Here is a 25358-nt window from a genome sequence, read left to right on the forward strand (position 1 = left end):
TATTTCTGGGACTAGCCTCAAGACCAGCTTATTTTGAAATTATCCCAGGAGTTCGCTTCAATCATGGATATTTGCGAAAAGTAAGCTTTTGATACTGGATCAGGCAGCTATTTTAAATGTGTTATTTCTTGTTTCAGGTTCTGGAAGTTATATATACACTTGGAAATCTTATAAAATCCTTATCTAATAAATGAAGCATATAATACTCGATGTCTAAGTGATCTAGATTTAGATAGATACTTAAAAATTGCAAACATTTAGTTCCATCGAAGCATTTTGGAAAAGTCTGGATGTTTGAAGAAAAACACGATTTATTGTTACATAAAATTCTATTACATACGCTAATTAGTGCAAATTTCACATTTATTAGAAAAATACGTTTTGTAGTGTTCTTACGTTACATGTAGGACTTTATTGCACAACATATTAAAATATTTCAAATCTTTCTAATAAAAAGTTATAATTCTATCAGATTTGGTTAGGCATTTAATAAAATAGAAACATTTCATAAAATATATATGTATAGCATTTAGTTCGGGAACAGAAACAGCCCTTAAATATAGTTTAACAGCCAACAACAATAATTAATTAAATGCTTTAGATTAATAACACGAAAAACATTGATGTATTATGACTAGCAATACGATTCTGATAAAAAGAAGATGCAAGGTTAAAATAGAGCTGTACTCTAAAATAAATACATCTGAATACATGATGATTGAGGTACAGGATACGGGATGTTATAAGTACGACTGGCAAGAAATTGAGACATTCCAGTAAGCGCTAACTATCCCCAGTATCGTAATACATCGTGGACCGATGATTTTTCACATCACCCGCTTCACTAATTGCATCATGATACACACTTCCAACTTCCGAAAGAAGCGAGTCTCGTTTTCGAACTACGAATAAGTTAGACTGAGTATACTCTCAACTACAAGCCCTCTTTATATGTGTAAAACTTACCAGTATTGCTTCGTTTTTTCGTTCTCTCCGATTCATTCTTTATGATTATTTCATTTACTTTATACGCTTCTCTTTTGATTCTATCGTTCAGTTTCCTACTAATATCGGGAATAGTCCATTCCACGACAGTTACAATAAAACTAACTAAATTTTGATACACGACGATAAAAGCCAATCGGACCGCTAGTATATGCCAGTATATCAAAGGTCTTTTGTACTTGTGTGGATCATCCGGAGGATTTCTAAATTCGGCATAACGGCAAACTTGAGTATCGTATGTTGGAGATTCTGGTGCAGTTCCTAAAGGAATACGGCCTTTATTTGGAGTATTCTTCCAGTGAATTTTCCTAAGATCTATTTGTGTGCTTTATTGGTCTTCTTAACTATATATTGTTGGCACATTTAATAATATTTTAGCTCACTTAATCAAGGAATTGAACATTAAAGTTGGGCAATTGTAGTGCGAGTTGGTCACTCATATGGTAGTTACTGATAAAAATGTCTGGGTTCTCAGTCAATTAAAACGCAAATTCCACTCAAATAGAAATTTCCTTCAAATTTATTACATAAAAATAAAAAATGAATTCTAGTAGATTTACCACAGAAAGCCAAATAATTTACCACCAAAGAAAGTAGAAACGTTTGCGTTTTTTTATCATTAATTTTCATAATAAAAAAAAAATCTATAAAATTTCATGTGGGCGGTTATGTACAGCACATTGAATCATACTTCCGTTTTGGTCAATTTATTAATAATATTTATTTTGAACTTTTTGCTATTACAGCCAATATATATCATATTTTTTTAAATATCCTCCTTAGGCAAATGCCGTTGTTTCCCTGTAAAATACGTTATACAAAAAATATTTGCCACAATTTAACATTTGAAAAGCACGTAATAGATAAACCGATGTGAAATTTGTGGTTTAATCGAAGAATACCCAGACATGGTAAGACTTTTAATACAAAAGAAAGTGTTTTCAAAATTCGAAATAGTTATTAATTACTTAAGCAAACGCACCTGGTTTGAAGTCAGAAGTATTGAAATAGGCTAAACTGAACTCCAAGAATCCTTGGTCTGTATGATCCGAGTTGACTTTCAGCATGTATACCAGCCGAGGAATGAAATTCGAAGAAAATGCAATAATCATAGCATTTGAAACTATAGCTATTCGGCCAATAACGGTCAATACTTGATACCTGCAAGTATGATAAACATACTTTAATGCAACTGCCTGGGCAAAATAATCAGGGTCAAGATGTATTAAAGGCCCTGTGGAAAACTTAAAGTATGTGAAAAGTAAGATATTCCAATATTAATAAAAGAACGTTTCACAAAATCCATATCGTGGGTTTAAAGCTAAAAGTGACCAAGTCCAAAATTGCAGTATTTGTGTTTGTTGACTAAGTAATTAAAAAAACTACATTTGTCTTTAAAACGTGACCAAGTCCCCCAAAGCCACACCAACAGGGGTACCAAAATATGTTTTTCATAACCAAAAAAGAATTCGTATATAATTTTAGTTTTAGCTTTAAGCCCACGATATATTCTATACAGTCCTGTAAATTGTTCTTTTATGCCCCTGTCATCGTATCTTTTATTGATGCAGAAATGTTTTCCATAATACGTTTTTCAATTTACTATAAAATAAACGATGTAAATTGGAAGAGAAAATAGGAAAGACACAGTTATTTCACCTGGCACAGTAAAGACATATCGGTATTTTAGGTTTGCCGCTATTGAAGAACATTTCATAGTCTTCCCTGGAAAACTATGAAATGTTGAAATACAGAAATTAGCAAAATAATACTTCAGTGTCTTGCTGTATGAACAGAGAAATTCCAATCACATTTTTAGTTTCAGTATTTGCTTAAATCTGAGCTCTGAGCTTTCCGTCTCCTTGCCCCTGTGCACTTAACACTTGCTCCCAATTGAAAACTCCCCTCAAAATTCACCAAAAAAATATTAAAAAACCTGCGTAATAACGTAAGTTTGGTGAGTTACTTAACCGATTATCCGAGAAATCCAAAGCATTGCTTACCATACTCCTATATTTTTAACGCGTTGAGGAACTGGACGGCGAAAATATTTCATAAATTTTTTCGCATCTAATCTCATTTCTAATACGTTATTGATGAGAGCGAACAACGGTGCTAAAGGAAAGGCTGTTACAAAAAGCGTCACAAACCCATACTGCAACACTAAAAGCGACATTCTTAATTAGACTGAATTGCATCAGTTAGATGAATAATTCTCCCAACACTTAATAATGCTCAGATAAAAATAAACTTACCCATTTCCAAATATTCGGCAAACAAGCTACGAGATTGCAAGTCCGATAAATTATAGTCAGCCGTCCACTGGTTGCAACCAATTAGCTCTTCTTCAGTATCCGCTTCTTCTATTCGCTTCGACACGATAAAGGTATTGTACATTTTAAAGCAAAACGGAATTAACATTTCCATTACGCTGTTCATGGCCTGATTGCCCACCATTATTATGGCTAATTGTATTGTTAATTCCATTAAACAACCTCCGGGACTACACTAAATTTTAAAAAATTACCTTGACTATTGAGAATCTATAGATCTAATATAACTTGCCTCTTCCTGTCGGTAACCAAAAACTTTGTTATACTTCGAAGGATACCCAACAAACTTTCCTTTAAAGAAGGCAATATAAAAAATAGACGAGTAGTAGTTGACAAACTGGAAAATATAAATTTTCAACGCTAAACTATCATCGAATTCGGTTTGAGTTCGCTGTAGCTCCATTTCGGTTAACCATACAGCCAGTCGGTCGTAGATCATGTTTAAAATCACGATGCAAACCAAATTGAGCAATCCGGCCGTTACCGGAACCACGTAAATTCGAACACTGGTTCGATCTTTATATAAGGCATCGGAGGTAAGCAGTGACATTCTATAAATTACAATGCCAATCACAATAGTAAGAGCTATCAAAGCCCAGAAAAAGGCAACGGTAAAACTGAGAATAATAGAAGGCAGTTTCACTCGCCAAAAAGGCACGACTGGTTCTTGGAGTTGAGTGATCACGTTAAGTTTCTTCTTTTTGGCATTGGACAAACGTAACAAAAACTCAGGTCGAGGAGGTTCAGCTTGTAAGTCGAAACCTGTTAAACCCCATCGATGAGCTATTTCAGCACTGTATCTGTAAAAACATGTAAAAATTAACTCTGCCTTGGAAAAACGGATTATATTTGTAAACACCTAGACCAAAAAATGTTTATGTGAAATTAAAAATTACTTGTTCTAACGATGTTAGCGAGAGATGCCCCATGTGTTCCTATTAACACTTCTTTTAAAATAATAAATAATCTTCGATTAATGCGACATGCAGGAAAGAACTCACCTTTTCCAGAATTCCAAATAAATTGCAGCCCAGATCGACATAAACACAGCGAAAAAAATAGTAGCCGGATTGTCGATTAAATGCTGAATCTTTGAATATGTACAACTGCCACTCAATTTCCAATAATCACAATATTTATCACACAATGGGCACATGGTAACGTCCAAACTGCAAATATCTTGGCTTAGAGTATCTGAGTGTAATGTGAACGCTCCATATAAAAGGCATAAAATTCCCACTATAGATGCGGGTATTAGCATGTGAGTGTAAAATCCCAGCCATGTAAAGTAGAGAGCCAATTTGACACCGAAATAGTCCTTAATATCGTCTATAGGCTGAAATTTGATACACTTGGAAATCGAGGCCCATTCATGGAATAACAGATGGCGTTTCGATCCGGCATCATCAATTTCCCCCTAAAATAGACTATGTATTATCCAAGTTTGAGCGCATTTCAAGCAATTTTACATCATGTAGAGGATAAGCGGCCTTGTAGGTTCCATCGGCAATCAATTGCTTGATACCCTTATCCTGATCCTCTGGACCAAACTTTTCCCTTTCCAAAATATAAGAAGCCACCGTTATTTTGACAGAGTCGCTAAAGAAATCGGGAGAATCCACATCAAACCTTAAAATTAAATACGTATTTAACATAGTTTGAACACATAAATCCTCCTCCTCCTTCAATATTAACTGGACAAATTTTCCACAGTAGACTGTTTTTAGGTGATCTTTTGCAACAAAAATTTAAGAGAAGTGATGTTCTGCTATCGACTACACTTTTTCTTCCTAATTTAACGGTTCTTCAGTTTTCAAAAATTACATCTTTCCACTCAGTTTTTTAACATTAACTAGCCAAGTTTTCTGCTGTGGACACTTTTTATATGAATCTTTAAAATATAAGTATAAAGCGAGTGTGTTCTGCTGTGAGCAACTTACAGGTACGGTTTATCTTTACTGAATTCAGCAGTGAGTTGGTACTTTTGCGGTGGAAACTTCTTACGATCTAAAGTTACTCTGCATTTCTCTAAACACTTCTGCACGGTGTTGGTCACAATGTTATCTTTAGGAAGTTGTTCGTCATTCTGAAATAATGAATAAAATATTGTGACTGAACAACCTTTAACTTATGTAGAACTTACATCTTTGATCGGCATCCGGAGCTTAAGAATTTCAGCATACTGACACAACACTTCTCTTGGAACATGTAACTTGACAAAGTGTATTCTCTGGTTCACTTCGCGCTCTAATATTAATCCGGTTTGTTGCAAGCTTGCTTCAAAAGTTTTTCGCCTTTGTACATGCTCTTGTTTTCCTTGCTCGTCGTAAGCCAAAACAAAATCAACGACGAGTTCCGAATTCGAAAAATACCTCCAACTCTGAAAGAAGACTTTTTAGCATTTGCAAGTCTTCAGTCCTATGAATACGATGGGAAATAATTTACGAATACAACTTCATTTCCTTCCAGTAGTGAATTTGTCATTATTTATCATGAAAATGAAGCGGACATACAGGATCATTAACGATGAGTTTCCCAATAAAAGTTTATGGAAATATGTAGGTAAAAATGTCATATTTTGGTTACTTTGTAAACGAGCTTGGTTTATCTAATGATTTCAACCTTTCAATGGAACACCCTGTAAGCAGTTTAGCAATACAACACTTTTCTTCAACTAGTGATTTTTTCATTATTTACCATTAAAATGAAGCGCATATATAAGATCATTAGCGGTGAGATTCCTAATAAAAGTTTATTCAAATCCGTAGGTAAAAACTCTTATTTTAGTTACCTATGTAAACGAGCTTGTTTTATCTAATGATTTCGACCTTTAAATGGATCACTTTGCATTTTATGGTTGCATCAAAAGGTCTGATCGAAAAGAGTCGTCGGTAGGAAAATACATTCAATTGAGCCAATTTAAGTATTTAAAAAACCAAAATATGACAACTAAATCACGAAACGCCGTTGATTTCGTTGTATCTGCGATTATATAAAACTAAATTAGACCGGTATTTGATTCAATTTTGCGAAGTTAACTACTTGATCATTATTTGAACACGACGAGAGCGCATTATTTTGTGATAAAATCTGGCCAGCTCTGCAACGGAATCCCCTTTTTGCTAAAAGTTTTTATCAATTCTTAATATTTGTCGTATTAATCATCATGATTTCAAATTTTAAGTCTCTTAGAGATTATTCAAAAAACATTAACGTCCCGAAGGAGACTTTCGTAAATATTTTTAACAGATCACTTCGGCAAAACGGTGCTTTTGAATGTTGATTAGGTGAAATAAAATTATGTATAAAAACCTTTAAGCTTGGACGGTTAACACTTTATTCTAAAGTTTCAAAGATGAGAAATTTCCGATAAAGGTTGAGTAGTAACCGAGAACAGCAGTAAGGAAAAAAATCTACTAATTATTCAGATATTTTTAATAGTTTTCGAGATGTAACCGCTTAAATTTATATGTCCTTGCCTCAAGATGCTAACGAAAATATACTAAATATTATTCAGATAACGATTGACGATTTGCGCGAGATATCAAGGAAAATACATATGAAAGTTTAGAAATTCATCCAATTTCGGGTATGTACATATTTTTTAAGAAATAAATTTAAATAACTAGCTCTCGAAGCATTGAACAGCGAAATTGTTGTTATTACTCTTCAAATACTTTTGGGTTTCATAACTATTAACTGCAATAAGATTTCTAATTTTTGCTTCCATCTTTTTACAGGCTAGGAATTTTTGGTAGATATAACTGGTTTAAAGCCGAGATTTTTAGCCCATTTCGGGAATACATCGTTTTTAAAACTTCAGATGTCTGGGCGAAAGTGAAGCACTACTCACGACAATTTTTCACATCAAAATTATTGACTTTTTTAGCCAATAAATAGCGCAAAAGTACAGAAAGAAATAATATTTATCCAAAACAAAGTCCGAAATGTATCAACACCTAAAACGTTTACAGAGTCCTCCATGTATGGTTTATAAAAAAATTAGCTGAATATAGTTGTTAATAAATCTAGAAAAAAGTAACCAAAACTTCAGAACATTACACCTAATATTCCTTAAACACCTCGCAAGAGACTCACCATAAATTACCCTGTGTAGAATGACAATGTTAAATTATAAACTTTTATTTATATTTGTACTTACACACATGGTTAATCATTGGCTTATCGCAAACATATCCTAACTAAAAACCTCTGGTAGAACCATTTTAAACACATTTTTTCATCAGACACATTTTTCCATTTAATGTAAGAAATTTAGGATATTACTAAGTGCTAAACTGATAAAATGTATTTACATATACCAAAACGTTGAACTGCAAATTTTAGTCGTTTGAACAGAACTGTTAGTGGACTGATGTGTTACAATAGACAATCATCGTTGCCTTTCATTAGTTGCAATTACTTCAGAGATTGTCAAGCTTGTTTTTCTTCTTTACTGCGATATTCAGAATTTAAGATGAGCATAAATTATATTTTTCATTGCGAAGTACTAGTGGACATGTTTGTATCTAGGTATGCTAGATTATCTAACATCTACATTTGCTTTGTGAGAACTGTACATGCTGTACGTGCATTTTGCATAAAATTCCTTATTCGAACCATGGTTAAACAACAAATAATTGTTCAGTCTGTAAATAACCATAACCCAATAGCAGTGGCGAAATAAGGTAAGAATAGTGATCGAAAGTAATACCTAGTTAGATTTTCATGCAAAATTAGGTAGTTTTTAGAATTTTCCAATACCCTATCTCTCCACTGTGTATAGGTTCGAATGTTTTTGTTGCCTGAGACCTTGTGGCCGCTATCTTGCAGCTCTGTCATCTCCATATTGTTGCCCCCCAAATCTGGGACTGAATAATACAGGGTGTTTCGGGAAAGCGCAATATAATCGTTGTTGTTCAGCTTTCGTTTACTGCGTGTGGAATTCACTGATACTGTATCAAAATAGTCATCTTCATCGGTTGCGTCTCCCATGCTAATGACTCAGCTATAACAAACAAATAACATTAATAATCTAAACAATAAAATCAAGTCTGCATATACAGGGCACGGTCGTGTTAGGATCCTAGCCTTAGACAACTAAGTCGTATTTGTTAACACTGTTTCAATATGGGCAAAGGGAGATGATAATTAAGCTGATTGAAGCATAGTTTTAAATTAGAATGGCATATACAGGGCGATTAGAAAATGCGAAATTCAAATGGAACTGCTGCAATATTTTTAGTGGCAAAACTGGTCGTAAGTCGACTTTGCTTTGTCCTGAGTTAGTATGCAACGTTTTTATATGGCAAATGAAAAACCATTTCTTTTCTTAATAACCACTTTTGTTAGACAGGCATTTATTAATTGTGTCTTCACATAATAGTAAATATAAAAATGACTGCAAAACCGAGATTGGTGGTAAAATAAACATAAAGACGTGACACGTTTAGAAGGAAGTACCAGTGAAAATTTAATGATTTTCTAACAATCGTTGTTCCAAATATTTTCCAATCTGTAATTAGGCTTCTGCCTGTTTGTGATATTCAGATTAAGGAGAGGTCAATGTTTATACACAAAAAACTACTCGAATTAAGTCACAAAATAATTAAGAAAATAAACAGACTAGTGAAGTAGATGAAATTCCTGCGAGTAGCTATTATATTTACAAAATTATGCAGTTAAACATTTTGTAAAAAAAAAATAAAAAAATGTTTGGGTACGGGTAGTATTACTGGTTTCAAATGGCAACTGAAAAACATACTCGGTTTATTAACAATAAAAAATATGTTTGTTCCACCACCATCGATTGAAGAACCAAAAACGTTTTTAGGAAGATAATGTATCAACAAGTTGGTCATTCCATTACAAAACGTCTAAATGTTCTAATGTTAATCCGGCATGGTCAAAACAGGCAGCAAATAACGAAATTTTTGTAAATAACATTAAAAAAATGTTTAGAAAACGACATTATTGCCCTCATTTGAAGACGAGTGCATTAACAATAAACTAATAGTTTTTGATCCATCACCAAAATGTATAAAAACCTAACACACCTTTTTAAAAAGATAAATCATGCGCTGTTGTTTAATTAAAAAACTGTTTAAGTTTAAAATAAAAACCTTGGCGGATGAATTACTTAAAACACAAAATTGAAAGTCGCCTTAGGTCAGTACATTTGGGATCTAACAAGTTTTCCATAAAAATAGCTTTTAAACATGTTATTTGATTTAACTTAAAGGTCGCAATGCTAAGTGAACACGATGTATATTATTGTTTATACAAATTCGGCTAGAGGTGTCAAAAGTTTTTTGCTATACCTAACTTGAAGGTGCATAAAGATATCCACAGTCAGAGCCATTTTATTTCGTGGAATGGGCAATAATCGTCTAATTAAACTAATAGATGTTGTCGCACAAGGTCACTTTTTTATTACCTATTACACACCTATGTGCAATCGGAATTCCATTAGATTAAAGAGAGAATCGGTGAAATTATAATATTTCTTGCTTTCTATTGTAGAACTAGAGTACATTTTCAAGTAATATTGTGTTAACATGTTTTTTTTTAAATTAATATACATAGTACCTATATGCGGTTAAAAATACAAATTATCAGACAGTAGGTCATCTATCGCATATTCTTTACGAATTCAATATCGATTATTATGTTTCCATTACGTAAGAAGCAACTAACATGATAGGGTCATGAGAATAATTTTGTTTCTATGGAAGAATTAGATTTAAGACAGTTTCAAAATAGTACTTACGTATGCAGGCAAAAAAAACGTATATTTCAATTAAATTAATTGAACTGAAAAATACAAAAAAACTAATATTTTCATAGATATTAACTTGATAAGTTATCTAATAAATTCTCCAGAGCAAATACCTACATCCTGAATTTGTAGAACGCAGTCAATAAAACTAGCAGTTGAACTTTTCCTAGAAACGTGTTACTAATTTCAAAGTAAGAATGTTTTTTTTTTCGATATAGGTGTCTGGATAATTTGTCTATATACAGAGTCATAAAAATTCTGGGATGCGACATGCAGATGATATTGCCATTGCTCTGTAAGGAAAGTTGTAGACATTCTTCAAACTGAAGCTTTGCAAAATCACTATTACTTTGGATATTCTGCAAGTTGACTACCATTCTTTGGCAATTTGAGTGAGTTATGGTGCCATATTTACAACACCCTTACCGGGAAGTGCCGCCCCTTGGATAATACTAACTTGTGTTCCTTTAATGAATTTCCCACGGACTGAACAGTTGTTCTAGTGTGTGTGTGAGCAATAAAACATGCTAGTATTAAAATATGATTAGATTTTCTGGCCTATAAGCAGGTGTATGTTTGTTAGTTAATAAAGTTTGGAGTTTTGTTTCATTTAAGGGTAGTTGCTTAAGTCAGTCAAGACTGTAATATCTAACATTGTGAAGTGGCAAGAAAGCAGAACTTTTTTCGCAAAAACTATGAATGCTTTAAGATTTTACAAAAAGCACAAAATTGTGAATAAACGATTAGAGCATCAACCAAAAAAAAATGTGTTGATTCCATCCATCAAATAAAAAGTGCTGGTAGTTTTTGTACCACGACATTCAAGAATTCGCTATTTGTCTAAAACGGCTGAACTCGATTATTTCATCAAAATACGAGTCTTACATAAAAACAAATTCACAGCGAGTTTAATGAAATAATCTAACCATTCTCCCGATATTTCAAAAAAGATAAATTTTTTGAAGAACTTTGACCATCAATAGCAGAGGAGCCAGACATTTTTTGTTAATCAAAGTTAGGCCAGATCGTCTTCTTTTGATTCAAAGAATATCGCAGTACCATTTTGATCGTGCTTACGGGACACTCTGTATGTCTGACCCCATTGCCTTTATTTCATATCTTTTGAGGCAAAATGAACGCAAACTGAACTACCAGCTTAAACATTTGCACATTAACAATCTATCTATTATATTCAAATTGCCATATTAACCCATGAATGATATTCGCCAACCTTTAATAGTATGTCCGCATAATTAATTAGATTAAATCCATTAGAATTATCATGCTATCAAAGAATTATTGCAGTCTATTTTTAATGCCATCGCAACACTTACAGACGAAACAGTGGCTGTTATCTTCTGAATGAAATATCTGACATTGTTAGTAAAATATTATATTTAGAAATGTGTAACGCGGGTTTTCTTCGTAGTGAAGGTTAAAGTTTACTTGGACTAATCTTGTCGTAATTTTTCAACAAATTTAAGCAAACTTTCTAAAAACCGCATCAGTGTATGTGCATAAACTCATTTCAAGAGAACAATGTGCAACTAATGCTTTCCTAGCGTACATTCCTATTGGTTTATTTACTGGATTCAAACATTTTCCTTACCAGCTGATATCGCACACACAAAACTCCACTAAATTACTGTATTAGAACTGGAAACGCAAAATTGTCTCATTATCATCACAACCAATTTAAATAGTGAACGGTAAGTTTACTATTCGAGCAGAGTTTCGGTAGGTAATTATAGGAAACATTGCCTAATAAGCTTAATTATATACATAATAGGTTGTGTGGTTGGCTGCCTTATTGTTAAAAGTATGCGCGAATCTTATCTGAAAATTTGAAATTATTCATTGTTTATATAAAGCGATAATGTTATGAACATTATAGTCAACTGTAAAACTGTTCCAACAGAAAAACAGTTTTTTTCTTATATAAAACCAGACAAAAGTTAAAACACTGGAAACAGAAGCTGAGAAAAACTATTTAATTGAATTTGAAGAGAGAAGTACCAAAGACAACCATTAGCTGTTCTACAGTACAATTAATTTATCCAAAACAAACAAAACAAAAAAGCAACAAAATACATAAAAACAAAAGTGGGCACTAACACACTCTTGAGGACCGATTGTGTCTGAGCCAAAAAATTCTAGAGAATCAGTTTCACTGATCAATTCTGCTATAATCAACCTAATTTTATAGTCCCAATAACACTCAACCTACTAAGTTGAAAGCTCTATGCAGAATATAAGAAGTGTTCCAATATAAGAAAACACAAGGCAAAATAAATGCTAGAATATACCTACTAGAGAGAAATGTGGGTAGTAGAGAAGTAAAAAGAGGAAAACGAAAGTCCAGAGAAGCTGAGAGAGATTCGTGACTTTTCGACTCGAAAAAACGCAATAAAAGGAATCCCGGATATGAACAGAAATAATAACATTATTTGTAAAACGAAGACTAAGAAGACTCTACTAAGAAATAAGAACACTGCAATAGAATAATGAAAAATCATTAAAAAAATTTTTAATGATGATGTTACAAAATTGTAATCAACTTTAAGGAATACCTATTGCAAAAAGTTAATACCTACAAATAAAAACCAGCCGCGAAATCTACGGAGTAATCAGGAAGGTAAACAACTGAAACTAAGCAGAATGAAGGCGATAGAAAATTAAAACGCTAATAAAAATGAAGATAGAGTGGTGGAAAAAGTATCAAAACTACACACACAAATGCATAATATTCAATTATATACCTATTCATAAAAAAAACATTCGAACGGTTGGTCCTAAACCCTCTAGCAAAGAATTAGTACATCGACTTGAATTAGTAAAAACCATGTAGCTCCCTGGTTTTAGAACATGTACCTAGAACAATAAACCTGGTAATGACCTTTTTATCTGTTCCAGTTGACTTTATGGTATAATAGCCCTGAATAAAGGCTGCTTATGAAGGAGAAATGATAAACTTTTATGTATTTATGTGCATATCTTTACTAAAAATAGAGATGATAATAAAGCTGTGACATAGGGGTAGAGCAATAAAATTAATAATGGCACTAAACTACGATTAACAAAAAGTGTGTTAAATACAGCATACAAATTAAATAAAAAAAAAGTTAAAATAAGTACCATGACTCTCCAGATAAGCTAATGTTATGTGCCATTCACACATGGTGAGGATGAAATCAGTGCTATTCCAAGTGAATGGCGATCATTGCGGTTCGCGAATGTTCTTACCTAGGATTAAGCAAGGAACCACGTTTTCACCACATAATATCAATAATATTCAACTAAACTATATAAACGATCTTTGAAAACAGGCATGAAACACTGAAAGTGTGCGAATTGAAGCTCCGACCTAAAAAACAGAATTCTGGTGCTGACAACCGCTTCCTGCTAAACCGAACTTTACATGCTTAATTACTGCTCAAAGAAGAAATAATCAACAATCCACATGTTATTTGTATGGCTTGTCTGTTCACTAAACAACAATACAGCTGTTGATGACAGCTTGTGTCACCGCCTTCGGCACTATTGCCATTGTTCTATTAAATTAAGAGCAACTCAGGAAAACAAAGGACAGTAAAAAAGGCACCGCTTAATTTGTAGATTTATACATTTTTTCTTAAGCCAAGTGCACATTTAATCCGAAAAATCGTTACACTAATATGCAGAAGTGATTCATTCCTCGCGGTTTGGAATAAAATCCGACACTTCGTTAAATTAATAAAATACAGGGCATCTCACAAATAGAAGATATAATAATAGAAAATTCTCTGGTACAGACTCGCTTTAATTTAATTTAATAAACAGTGGTGGCGCAGGCTTTAATATTTTGGTGGTGCACAATATCAGCAAATCGTCGGATGCTAATTTTTGGGGACGTCGCGCCTAAAAATCGTTCAACTTAAAGGATCTTAAGACTTAAAAAAATGGTCTCGATATAAACAATGCACGTTAATATTTTCAATCGCAAGAAAAACTTAAGTAATCGAACCGACACCGGGATAAAATAAAGGTCGTACTCGTACCAAGTTTCCATAATGATCATAAATCAGGTGCTATTTTTTAAATTTATAATATGCGTTGTGATGAAATGTTTTTGGAATAAATAGATGCTTAATGTTACAATGAAATTACATATTTAAAAATTATCAATTTTAATACACCATGTCTGTAAAATTAGCTTGTAACTCTACCCGATTTATGAAAAATAACGAAAACGTGTGCTATATATTGAAGATACATTACGGGATTTTAATGTAATATCAGACAATAGAATTACAAAATGTTTTTAATAAAATTATCTAACTGGATAGTATAACATAACAATAAAAGCATCTCAATGTTTGCGAACTACACAATAGACATTCATATGACAAAAGTATAATATTGAACAGGAATAAAGGTCCAGTATAATATATAATTATAAATCTAATTGTTATAACTACTGTCTCTTATATTACACATATCCAAGAAAATCCGAGCGAAACTACAAAATATACATGTTAGCCCGATAAAGAAACATTGAATTAATAGTTACAGAGACTGTAAATATAATGGAACTTATGTACGTCATTAAAATTAAAATCAAATTTTCAAACTTAGCACCATTGATAAGAAGTCGTCATAGTGAATGGTAATAATTCCATCCTGATCTTGATCATAAGCCCGGAATGCGCTAGTAAGTGTCTAAAATACATAAATAGTTATTAAAATTAGCAACACTTAGACTATATGATATTAAACTTACATGTAGTAATATGCAAGCTTGAATAAAGTCATCAAACAGAATAGTTTGATTTCCAAATCTGTCGAACTTTTGAATTAGTGTATTTACCAGATTATCAGATATTTTGTAACCAAAAGTCATAAGAGCATGTTTCATTTCGTTCTTATCAATATTTCCTGAATTATCTCTATCGAACGATCTGAAGCAGTTTTGCCAATCAGTAACGTACTTCCAAAGGGCTCCAAAATCCTCAAATGATATTTGGCCTCGATTCTCACGATCAAACATTCCTACAGAAAATTCATCATTAAAATGTATTCTTTTGATTTAAATGTAGGAAATAATATGAGTGTAACGTTACTAACCCATCATCAATCTAACCGTTTCAGGGTTGAACGGGTTCCAAGTTCCATTAGACAAAGCCTGTTGCAATTCATTTGCATTAATATATCCACTTTTATCTCGGTCAACGCTATAATAAAAAATAATTTATTTGCACTAATTAAATGTTGTCATAATTTGTCGTTTTGTATGTGAAAATACCTTAAAATCTGCGTAAAATGAGTTAACTGTTAATTATGAAATATACAGGGTGATTCAAAATTGGCGTCATTCCTTTTAAGGGGTGATAGAGGCTCACGTGGGGAGTACGAGAAAAATTTGTTTTCGAGAATTTCTAGAAGATATTAACAGTTGAAGATCAAATTTCAACTTTGTTACTAAGCATTAATTAGAAATTGTTCCATTACATTGAAAAACATTGCGGCCGTATTTCTGATATAGTTTTTTGCAAATTTCTCAGTTTTTAATGTTGTTTTAATTAATAATTAGTTAGTTTTAATTAATAACAATTAATTTATTTTACTATTTTTTCTGTACTCTTATAATAGCGCCAGACAACACCTCCAGAGGAATGACACCAATTTTGAATCACCCTGTATATCCGTCCAAAAATACGCAGCTTATAAAGAGCGTTCTATAAATTTAGCGCCAATATTTGAAAAGCGGTAGATCACATTAAAATATAAAAAAATCATTTATTTTGTATACATGTTTTGCTTCACTTAAGGTTGTTTGTTTTTTAAAATACAAGATTAATGTAAAAACTCAACAACTTTTTCAAAAATAAAAAATCCAATTTAAAATATCCAAATCAGTGAAAGACATTTCCCGCAGCAGCGCGAAAATTTTTTTATACATACGTGATTCTAATCGAATGGGAGCAAACCAATTGCACAACAATTTTTGGGTATTTAGAGGTGGTAAAACTATGTATTTTGCAAGCCATTGAACATATTTTCAAATTTAAATTGTCTTAGGGATTTAGCTGGCGGAGTGTTTCGAGAACGAACTTTCTCTATATGTATGTATACCGTTTGTCAGACAAGAGTAAAGTAAATTAATTTAAAATAAGAACGAAGCGAGAAAATAAACACTTTTAACAAACATTAATTAGCCATTGCTTGAGTGGCGTTTCCAGAACTGCGCTCTTTCGGTTTTAACAAGATTTCTTAACTTTTAAAAAGTTAATTATATTTTAATTAATAAGCAAATTAATCACAATTAAAGAAACCGGCGAAGTTTAAGCTTCTTTATCTCGTAAGAGAAATAACTGCTTTTAGTAATTAGTTTCTGTTGGTAGGTCTTAACTTTTACAACGTTAAAAGCAAACATTTTAAATTTGTAAGTCAAAGTTTTAGAACTTCTATCTCAAAAACCACGGGTTTCTTTAAACATTTCATAATGATTTGGTCCAGATAGCGACCTGCATATCGATTTAATTGAAAATTTGCATTTTAAAGTTTAAGGCCATTATTATTAATATATTTCATTAGTTCGTTCGCTTTCATCTCGTCTTTACTGCCTGCTGAATAGAGATAGTAGGTATCAAAGTTTAAACGTTTTCCCCAATTCCCTAATTGCAATTTTTCAGTTTCTTGGCTGCATTTCTTCACTCTTTAAATAAAGTTGTTTCTTATCAATTTCTAGCTATGAACGGACTTACAGACGGAAATTAAGTGTATAACTGCTACTTAAGATAGGAAATTCAGTTCATTTCAATGCAAGTTCTAAAATTTTGAGTTATAAATTATTTATATTTGAGCTTGTGTACGACGATTCGAGTTCTATGTGTTATGCTTTGCTGAGCAAGAAGCAAAGCAGAAACGAAAAATGGGGCGGGTGCTCTTCAGGCGCGTTTAACCTTATAATAGGCGAATAACTTTATGAAGCAAAAATATATTTGAGTTTTTGGCGTCTACACCAATTCCAAAAGCTTCCTGGCATAGTTAAGAAACTTTCTATATACATCTTGGAGCCTCACATAACATGGATTGGCATTAATACAGCTATTTGTAGCAAGTAGATGCCGAAGATAAAAAACACGAAAACCGACTTTTTGGTAATTACTTATGTTATACGTTCAGAATCATCCTAAAGATTACTCACCTGACAAAAACTGACCAGAGATACTCGCGGGGAGGTAAAGCCATAGTATTTAATATAAATTACGCTTTGAAACGATGAATTTTATCTAATAACAGCAGTTTCAATTGATCTCGCTGACTTTCTGAGAAATTATTACTCCCATAACCCTATTTTGTTTTTATTTTTCTGGAATCTGTCAGGGAATGTCCAGATTGTTCAGTCACCAGTTTGTCAAAGTGAGACTGGAACTTTTGGTTACTAGGCAACCAGCGTCCTTTTCTACCTAATGCCAATCTTTTTAAAATAATTTATTTGTAAAAAATACTTATTTGATCAAGAATTTGGGACAAATGATCAGGAAAAAAATATTTTGAAAATAACATTTTGGCAGTCATTCTGACTATAAATTATATTGAAATAAGGCCCTATAAAATAAAACATATTTATAAACACAACATTTATTCAGTTCAATCAGTCATTCAAGTTTCCATACAGAAGGCTTAAACATTGTTCACTTTTTTTTCCATTTTCTACAAAATATACCAAATAGACATAGATTTGAGTTCGCGCGCCTGATCAAGTGATGTCATTGGTTAATCCGTTTGGGTTTTCCTTGATTAGAGCTGTCAGTTAATTGTCTAAATTTTGACTGTGACGTTTAAATACAACTGTTTTGTTTTTGTGAGTCAGTTATTGTGCAAGTTATAGTTTTTCAAGAAAACCCAATTAGAATTTCTCGATTCCATTATAATTTTCATTAGGTCGTTTCAGGCGAACAAAATGACGTTCAATTCACCAATGCCAAACCCCGACTTTTTAAGAGGTGTTTTTAGGAAGTACGTATCAATTGTGTAATATTTTATACACTGTTTGTTTGATTTCTAATGTATTTAACTATTTCAGGATTGATCGGGACAATAGTGGCTCTATCAATGCCGACGAACTGCAACATGCCCTATCTAATGGGACATGGCAACCTTTCAATCCGGAGACTGTAAGACTTATGATGGGTATGAAAAATAGTTATTTAAAGAAGTATATGTTATATTGTAATTTATGTTAATAACACATGAGAATTTACCTGAGAATGTTGTCACCAACATTCACTTATAGCAGCCAAATGACTACGTTTTTAAATTCTATTACTTTTGAAGGATTAAGCCTCTTTTGGTATGTTTGTTATCTGAAAGTTTCATAGTCTATCTGGTAATCATCTATATAATTAGGCCCTCGCACTCACTATATGGGAAATGTCGTTTCCCACAATTTTGCGGTTTCCACCACTTCTGAACTCATTGATTCTCTCGAATTCTTCTGAACGCATTTCCGGATTTTTTGAATCACATTTTCTTTGCCTGGATAACATATTTTGTTTAACTCGAAGCAATTAATTGATTTGAATTTTAATTTATTAATATCAATAATTTAAAACATGCATCACCTTTTTTTAGGAATGTTTGATCGCAGTAACAGAGGTCAAATATCGTTTGAAGATTTCGGCGCGCTTTGGAAGTATGTGTCGGACTGGCAAGCTTGCTTCCATTCCTTTGATCTCGATAATTCCGGGAATATAGATCGTCAAGAATTCAAGCTCGCGTTACACAATTTTGGATATAGAATTTCAGACACCTTAATTAATTTAATGGTTAAGAAATTTGATAGATACGGAAATGGGACCATTTTGTTTGATGACTTTATCCAAGCCTGTGTTGTTCTGCATGTAAGTACCCATGGGATGTGTTGGTGTTGGATACAAATGCAAGGAAACTAAAACATAAATGAATATAACACACATTGCAATATTTTCATTCTTGGAAAAGTTGATTAAGTATTTAAGAACAGAAACATGTACAGTAATGTGTATGTAACGAGTTTCATTATACATTTTTACTGCGACTGTATCTGATTTAATAAGCCTTATTTTCGTATCGTTTAGTGTGACAAAGTATACAATTTCAATAACGCATTGTGGCATGTCGAATTGTATATTATAATTGTATATATGTATTGTCTGTATAATTTATAATCCTTCATCGACCACGTTTTGACGCAGTTTTGAATCTTTTTGAGCATTTATAATTCCGTTACTTTCAGACCTTGACATCGGCGTTTAGAATGTACGATACAGATCAAGATGGCATTATCACTATCCACTATGAGCAGTTTTTGAGTATGGTGTTTAGCTTAAAAATTTAAGCTACTATCAACTTGAATTCTATACGACTGGTACAGTACAGATTTATTGTTATTCGCTATGTCTACCTCTATAAGCTATAATAAGAAAATCCATATTTTTATATCCTCTTTTCAAACTGCAAATGTTTCAAGAAGTTAGCTATTTGTTGAATTTTCAATATTTTATTAAAAGCTGAGTGTGTGAGCCTTGTCCAGTTGCACTTTTCTTATGTAACATTGGCTGTAATTCAACCGAATCGAGGACTATGTATTTAAGTATGTTTATAATGGTATTCTTATTGAATATCAATTAGTGTTAGTTTGTATATATTTATTTTATTATCCAACTTTTAAAGGCTGCACCGACCCAAAATGACCTGTTTGAAGCATCAGCTATCAAAAAGTATATCAGTTTGATGGTTGTCGCTTCGAATATATTCAAAAGCAAAGTGCTTTAATGTTGTTTTGTTAGCAGAGAAGTCTAATAATCTAATATTAGTCGATAAATCTGACTGATTCTAGTAGTAATTTTGGTTGCTAAGCCTTTTAGTTTTCATTGGATTTTAAAATTTAGAAACAGTAAACTTTTACTTCCTTTTATTTTTTTTGGTGTTTGTCTTTGATGTTGATTTAATACATTTTTTGTAAAAATTGATATATGTATATATGTTTGTTAAGCGTTATTTGCCGTTGAACACACTGCATTTATAAACAGATATAATTAAAGCATAAATGTTTCGCAAATGCCACATTAATGTAACTCCCACCATGTATTAAAAATAAATTGCAGATTTCAAAAACGAGCCTATTCGTTCCAATATTATTGAAACCTTTTGTAATTTTAAGGAAAGTTTTGTCATCGATTTGGTAGAACCGATTGGTCCTTTTATCGGAGACTGATCATAAATCATCATGAAATCATCCCAGGGGAGTAATCTAAGAACACACAAGGGCTTTTGTTTCTCAAATTTCTTAATAATTAAAAAATATCTTTGAGGTCGGAAAAAAGAACAATGACGTACAATTCCTGCCTTTAAAAATATTAAAGTAGGTGAATGGTCGCACGCACGCAACTGTTGCAGTTGATTGCTATGTTCGTGTGAGATAAAATATACGTAGAAAATATTCTCAAAACAACTCGAGCGATTTCGAATATAATTATTAATTTGGCTCTTTTTGCCATTTTAAATTTCATTTTCCATGTAGAATCACGCCTTTAAGATTTCTCATATTATTAAGACACTCTGTATATGTTGATAGCTTAAACATTAATTCTCGTTTTGACGAAGCTCTTTCTACGATGTTACTATTAAAGATAATAAAGCCATTTTAAGATTTATTATGCCCAATTGTTATATTTTACTGAAGTTCTAACAAAATTAAATTCGTATTTTCAACCTTTTTTACTGAGAAACATTAATTTACCAATTGAACATGTTACCGAACTGATATCAAGGTGTCGACATCGCTAATAGTTTATCAAAAACATACGAATTTTGTTGAACCTTTTTTGTGCCAAATTATAAAATTATCGAACTTGAGATGGGATGTGTTGATTCATTGGAAACAAACAATGATTGGGAATTCTCAAAAAAATGTAAAATATTTAAATTATTTATTGAACAATCATATGAGCCGTTTTTAAAAGTGTATTTTATTTAATATGGATTTAGGTAGGTATTTAAGGTTTTGCATTTGAATAATTAAAAAATATGGGCACATGTGATTACACTAATTTTGTATTTTTTAAATATTAAATTGATTTAAAATTATAATTTTAATAAATTCGAAAGGACTTGCACCACTTTGAAAGTCAGCAGGAAGCAAAAATCTCACATTTACAAAATATTAATATCGGGATCGGGGGAATTGAAACAAACCAATTTATTTTTATAAAATGGTTATTCAATAGTTCAACAATAAAAAAAATTTTTAAATAACAAAATACAAAGGCTTACCATTCAACCAAAATTATTTATACTCTTACTAAAAATATTTTTGAAATTTTAAGTCAATCATTTGCAGCTTAAAATTTTTCAAACGTGATGGGTCTGAACTGATTATGTTATAAATCACTGTCTGATTATGAATTGAAATTTTCCATTTTAATTATTATACAGGGTGTTCGAATAATACGTTAGGAAATTTTTAAGGATGATTCTACATGCTAAAATAATGTCATGTATTATTTTCTGATCAAACTTCATATTTTTATTTTTATTTTTGACCTATTCTGCACATTTCGTCGCGGATCAAATTGAAAATTGGAACTGAGTTTCAGCTTAGTGGTCTATAACTTTCTGATAAAGAAACTCTTGAATGTGTTGTAACTCGGAAAATAGATCAGGTCAAATTTCGAATTTTTCTTACATGACTTACTACCATTATTTTAGCATGTAGAATCACCCTTAAAAAATTCCTAACTCATTATGCAAACACCCTGTATTGTGTAATATGATGGAATAATACGTCTCACCCCATTGAAGATAAGTGGACAAATACGACAGATTACTATATGTTTTACAGTGACATTATATTCTATAATAAATTATATATTATCTAATAAATATAATAATAGTTCTATAAAAAACCGAAATTCCGGGAAACTATAAAAATATTTGTCATTTAAAATGTTGCTACACATATGATGCATTAAAGAAAGTATGTAGTACAATTTGGATCTAAATAGTAGTATGTTTTTGAGGAAAGTGGACTTACACCATTTTCAAAGTAATTATACATATTTGTAACCTTATTAACTATGAAAATTTGTAGTGTTATAGACAAGAAAAAATGAACAGATTTTTTTTGGGAAAAGTTTATAATAGGTAAATTGATCATTTCTTGTGTTTCATTGTTCATAGTAAAATATTCATTTTTATTTTTAACTAATTTTTGTCAAAATAGACTTATATGAATGTGTGTGGTTGAAAAAGATAAGATAATAAATGAAGCAATACATTTAAAAGCAACTTTAAATTATTTGGAAAAAATAGCAAGCATACATTTAGCACCAAGTATTGTTAAGATAAAATATTTACATTTATTTATATATTAATATACATTATTTTCGTAACTTCTCAGACATCTTGCAACTGGAGTCGTTTTATCATGCACACTGACAAAATCTATATGTTTTCATAATTCGCTCATACATTTAATTTCCGTTTTTTTTTATTTTGTTTATTGCTTGATTTTTAATGAACACAAAAAGTTTATTATGAACTAAACAGTTCGACTCCTAAACTACCTGACTATTAAGATGTCCAAAATGATGGCATTTTGATGCAAAATTTGGAAAAGGGCTTATATGTTTGAATAATAAATGCTATATTTATTTTTTTCAAGTCGCCGCAGTCTCTTTCAAAGATATATGTTTAACAATATCACATACAGTTAAGATAATTCTTGATATCGTTTTAAAATATCCATGTACTATTTGTCTGGAAGATACGCTTCCATGCTTTTTAAATGATTCTGAAGCATGTCTTCTGGTGGTTGGAAGCCAAGAACTATCCATGCGACAAAAGCAAGGAGCGCCCTCCACAATGATAAGTGATTCCATGTTTTAAGTTCCGAATATGTTATCTATAAAAAACAAAGCTACTACTATTTTAGTTATTACTAAAAAATACTTACTGTGGTCTCCAGAAAAGTACTGTTTTCTGTAAATAGTACTGTATGATTCCCTTCAGAGTTACCAATAGCTGTGTGATTTCTATAGGCTAAGAGGGACAGTTTTTCATCATATGGTGCAGTTGCTAAATGAATAGTTAAACAGGTCACATAGACAATCACAAGAAATGAACATTTTTTTTGTTTGAAAAACTCCGCTAAGTCGTGGGATTGGAGGTGACCCACATCCAGCCTGTAAAAGAATTATAAAACTTTCGCTTTCTCTAAATAACTTTGTGCACTCACCGATCAAAAACAGACACAAGACAGATTACGCACAGAGCGAAGAACAGTCCTACGTAAATACCACTGTAGTAAGCGTAATGAATTAAAAAGGCATGATCTTGAGTGTTAAAATTGCAAACTATGTATAGCCAATGGCCCAATCCTAAGCCGCCCAATAATCCATGACAAAGTGAAGAGAATTGCATCCAACACTTTTGATATATAATTGCTACTTCTACTGGATAGCGAGAAGCAAATCTAAAAAATATTAGTCTGATTATTAGTCTACTTATTGATTAGGTGTTTTTCTTTTTCAAGCAGACGAGAGGGATAATTTTTTCATTGTTTTCACCATAACAATTTTCGATTTCTTCAGTATTTCTTTAGTTTATTCATATGTTTTTATATATAGGGTGTCCCGTAAGCACATTGTCAAAAGGGTACTGCGATATTCTTTGGATTAAAAGAAGACGATCTGACCTAACTTTTATTAACAAAAAAAGGGTTATCCATCAACCAAAAAAAAATAAAAAATTAGTTGACTTCATCCACCAAATAAAAAGTTCTGGGAGTTTTTGTACCACGACACTCAAGAATTCAGCACTTGTCCAAAACGGATGAATTCGATTGTTTCATCAAAATATGAGTCTTACATAAGAACAAATTCACAGCGAGTGTCACTAAAACACATCGTTCTATTTTCCCGATATTTCAAAAAATGTAATTTTTTTTTAAGAACTTTGATCAATATCAGAGGAGCCAGGCATTTGTTGTTAATAAAAGTTAAGTCAGATCGTCTTCTTTTGATGCAAAGAGCATCGCAGTATCTTTTTGATCATGTGCTTACGGGACACCCTGTACAAATGCCTATATTTTTCGTTATCTACTGGTGTTGAAATCTAAGTCAACTACATACATACACGCAAAAGTTAATATAGTAGCAACAGAATGAACATCACACTGGTTTTAAAAGCAACATGAATTGCAATTAAATTAAAGACGGGATAAATTCATGGCAAGGGCAATTGAATTTAAACAAAAAGAAACGTTGCTTTGTTGATAAATCCAATACTGAGGAAACAGGAAAAATTGTTTTGTTCTTGTAAAAAGTCGAAAAGAATCAAAAACTCTTCAAGTAGGTGATTTATTTTGAAGCTTTTAAAAAAATACTAGAAGAAAAAAAGTATTTTTTATTACATTAATTGTTTTATTAACTTTTAAAAATATTACACTTAAATGTGTTGTTGAGGACCAAAAGTAGTATACGATTTATTAATTAATAAAGAAGCTACGCATTTTTTACTGCGAAAAATTTTCAATTGCTTAGTTTGTAGTTGTTTTTGAGTTTTGGTTAATTGTGAACTTTTTTGCTGTCTAAGTATGGAACTTAGAGGACTTTCTCATAGAATATTGAGAAGTAAAAAAATATTTTCTGGCTCCATTATTTAGCAAAAACACACCGTTTTATGTTGAAAAATTAGGATTTCGATCCTAACATTTTGGCTTTAAACGGTAAATGGTACCTACTCATCTGAAATGGTAATTTACGCCTAAACGTTTCGTCTGATAAATACACATTTTTTATTTTATTTTGATATACAGGGTTGCTCATTAGTGCGTCAAAGTGCGATATCTCAGTAAATATGAACTTTACAAGAAAATACGTCCTACGAAAGTTTTTCATGTTTAAAAGGTCCACATTTTAAAATTACTTTCCAATATACGGGGTGTATCATAAACGTGTGGTAGTTACCAACTTTGGTTTTTTAAATGGAACCGCCCCTTTTTTCATTCATTTTCAGATTTGTCGTCGAAATTTAAGTTAAGTTTGTGTCAAACGTTTTACCTGAAAAATTTACGATTTCCGAGTTATTCGTAAAAATGTGAAAGTTTTGACAGCTACTGGGTCCACAGAAATCGATGCTGTACACTACCCGCTGCGAATTTTGGAAAACAGTTTTCAGCGATTCTAACAGAACATCATGATCTACGCGTAGATATG

At 31.9% G+C, this 25358-nt stretch overlaps 4 protein-coding genes and 1 long non-coding RNA gene across 11 annotated transcripts in view; 2 read left to right on the plus strand and 3 right to left on the minus strand.

Moving 5' to 3' along the window:
* Window positions 1-310: 310 nt before the first annotated feature.
* On the minus strand, window positions 311-13756 carry LOC109535642 (anoctamin-1). Of its 6 annotated transcripts, XM_019901571.2 has the most exons (13): window positions 13535-13754; window positions 13360-13480; window positions 8103-8346; window positions 5482-5718; window positions 5279-5424; window positions 4808-4967; window positions 4340-4755; window positions 3571-4138; window positions 3261-3513; window positions 3009-3168; window positions 1988-2166; window positions 967-1266; window positions 311-902 (listed from the first exon to the last, which is right to left on the minus strand). In XM_019901571.2, exons 3-13 carry the CDS (start codon window positions 8331-8333, stop codon window positions 784-786), a joined length of 2769 nt encoding a protein of 922 aa, XP_019757130.2. In that variant the 5' UTR covers window positions 8334-8346; window positions 13360-13480; window positions 13535-13754; the 3' UTR covers window positions 311-783. The 6 variants fall into 6 exon arrangements, with proteins under 6 accessions (XP_019757130.2, XP_019757128.2, XP_019757127.2 ...); XM_019901569.2 differs by having other exon boundaries at window positions 13252-13756; XM_019901568.2 differs by having other exon boundaries at window positions 13360-13754.
* Window positions 7941-10725, plus strand: LOC109535645. The gene is made up of 2 exons (XR_002171739.2): window positions 7941-8026; window positions 10335-10725. It is a non-coding gene; the product is annotated as an uncharacterized LOC109535645 (long non-coding RNA).
* Window positions 13757-14265: 509 nt separating the features above from the next.
* LOC109535655 (programmed cell death protein 6) lies at window positions 14266-17482 on the minus strand. Its single transcript, XM_019901585.2, has 4 exons — window positions 17303-17482; window positions 15220-15326; window positions 14876-15144; window positions 14266-14814 (listed from the first exon to the last, which is right to left on the minus strand). The coding sequence occupies exons 1-4, from the start codon at window positions 17344-17346 to the stop codon at window positions 14713-14715; spliced, it is 522 nt and encodes a 173-aa protein (XP_019757144.2). The 5' UTR covers window positions 17347-17482; the 3' UTR covers window positions 14266-14712.
* Window positions 17483-17911: 429 nt separating this feature from the next.
* LOC109535654 (programmed cell death protein 6) lies at window positions 17912-20259 on the plus strand. The gene is made up of 4 exons (XM_019901584.2): window positions 17912-18117; window positions 18185-18291; window positions 18733-19001; window positions 19376-20259. The coding sequence occupies exons 1-4, from the start codon at window positions 18062-18064 to the stop codon at window positions 19475-19477; spliced, it is 534 nt and encodes a 177-aa protein (XP_019757143.2). The 5' UTR covers window positions 17912-18061; the 3' UTR covers window positions 19478-20259.
* Window positions 20260-22767: 2508 nt separating this feature from the next.
* LOC109535657 overlaps window positions 22768-25358 on the minus strand; it is a 5882-nt gene continuing 3291 nt past the window's right edge. Inside the window, exons 5-7 of one of the 2 annotated variants that reach the window (XM_019901587.2) lie at window positions 23378-23614; window positions 23096-23324; window positions 22768-23044 (exon numbers count right to left, since the gene is read on the minus strand). In XM_019901587.2, the coding sequence (XP_019757146.2) occupies window positions 22892-23044; window positions 23096-23324; window positions 23378-23614 (619 nt within the window). In that variant the 3' untranslated portion in view covers window positions 22768-22891. The remainder of the gene's footprint in view (window positions 23045-23095; window positions 23325-23377; window positions 23615-25358) is intronic. The other variant, XM_048670149.1, reaches the window with a different exon arrangement.

The sequence above is a fragment of the Dendroctonus ponderosae genome, unplaced genomic scaffold, assembly GCF_020466585.1.
Source record: "Dendroctonus ponderosae isolate FM_Combo_2020 unplaced genomic scaffold, Dpon_F_20191213v2 Dpon_F_20191213_1, whole genome shotgun sequence".
Classification (NCBI taxonomy): domain Eukaryota; kingdom Metazoa; phylum Arthropoda; class Insecta; order Coleoptera; family Curculionidae; genus Dendroctonus; species Dendroctonus ponderosae.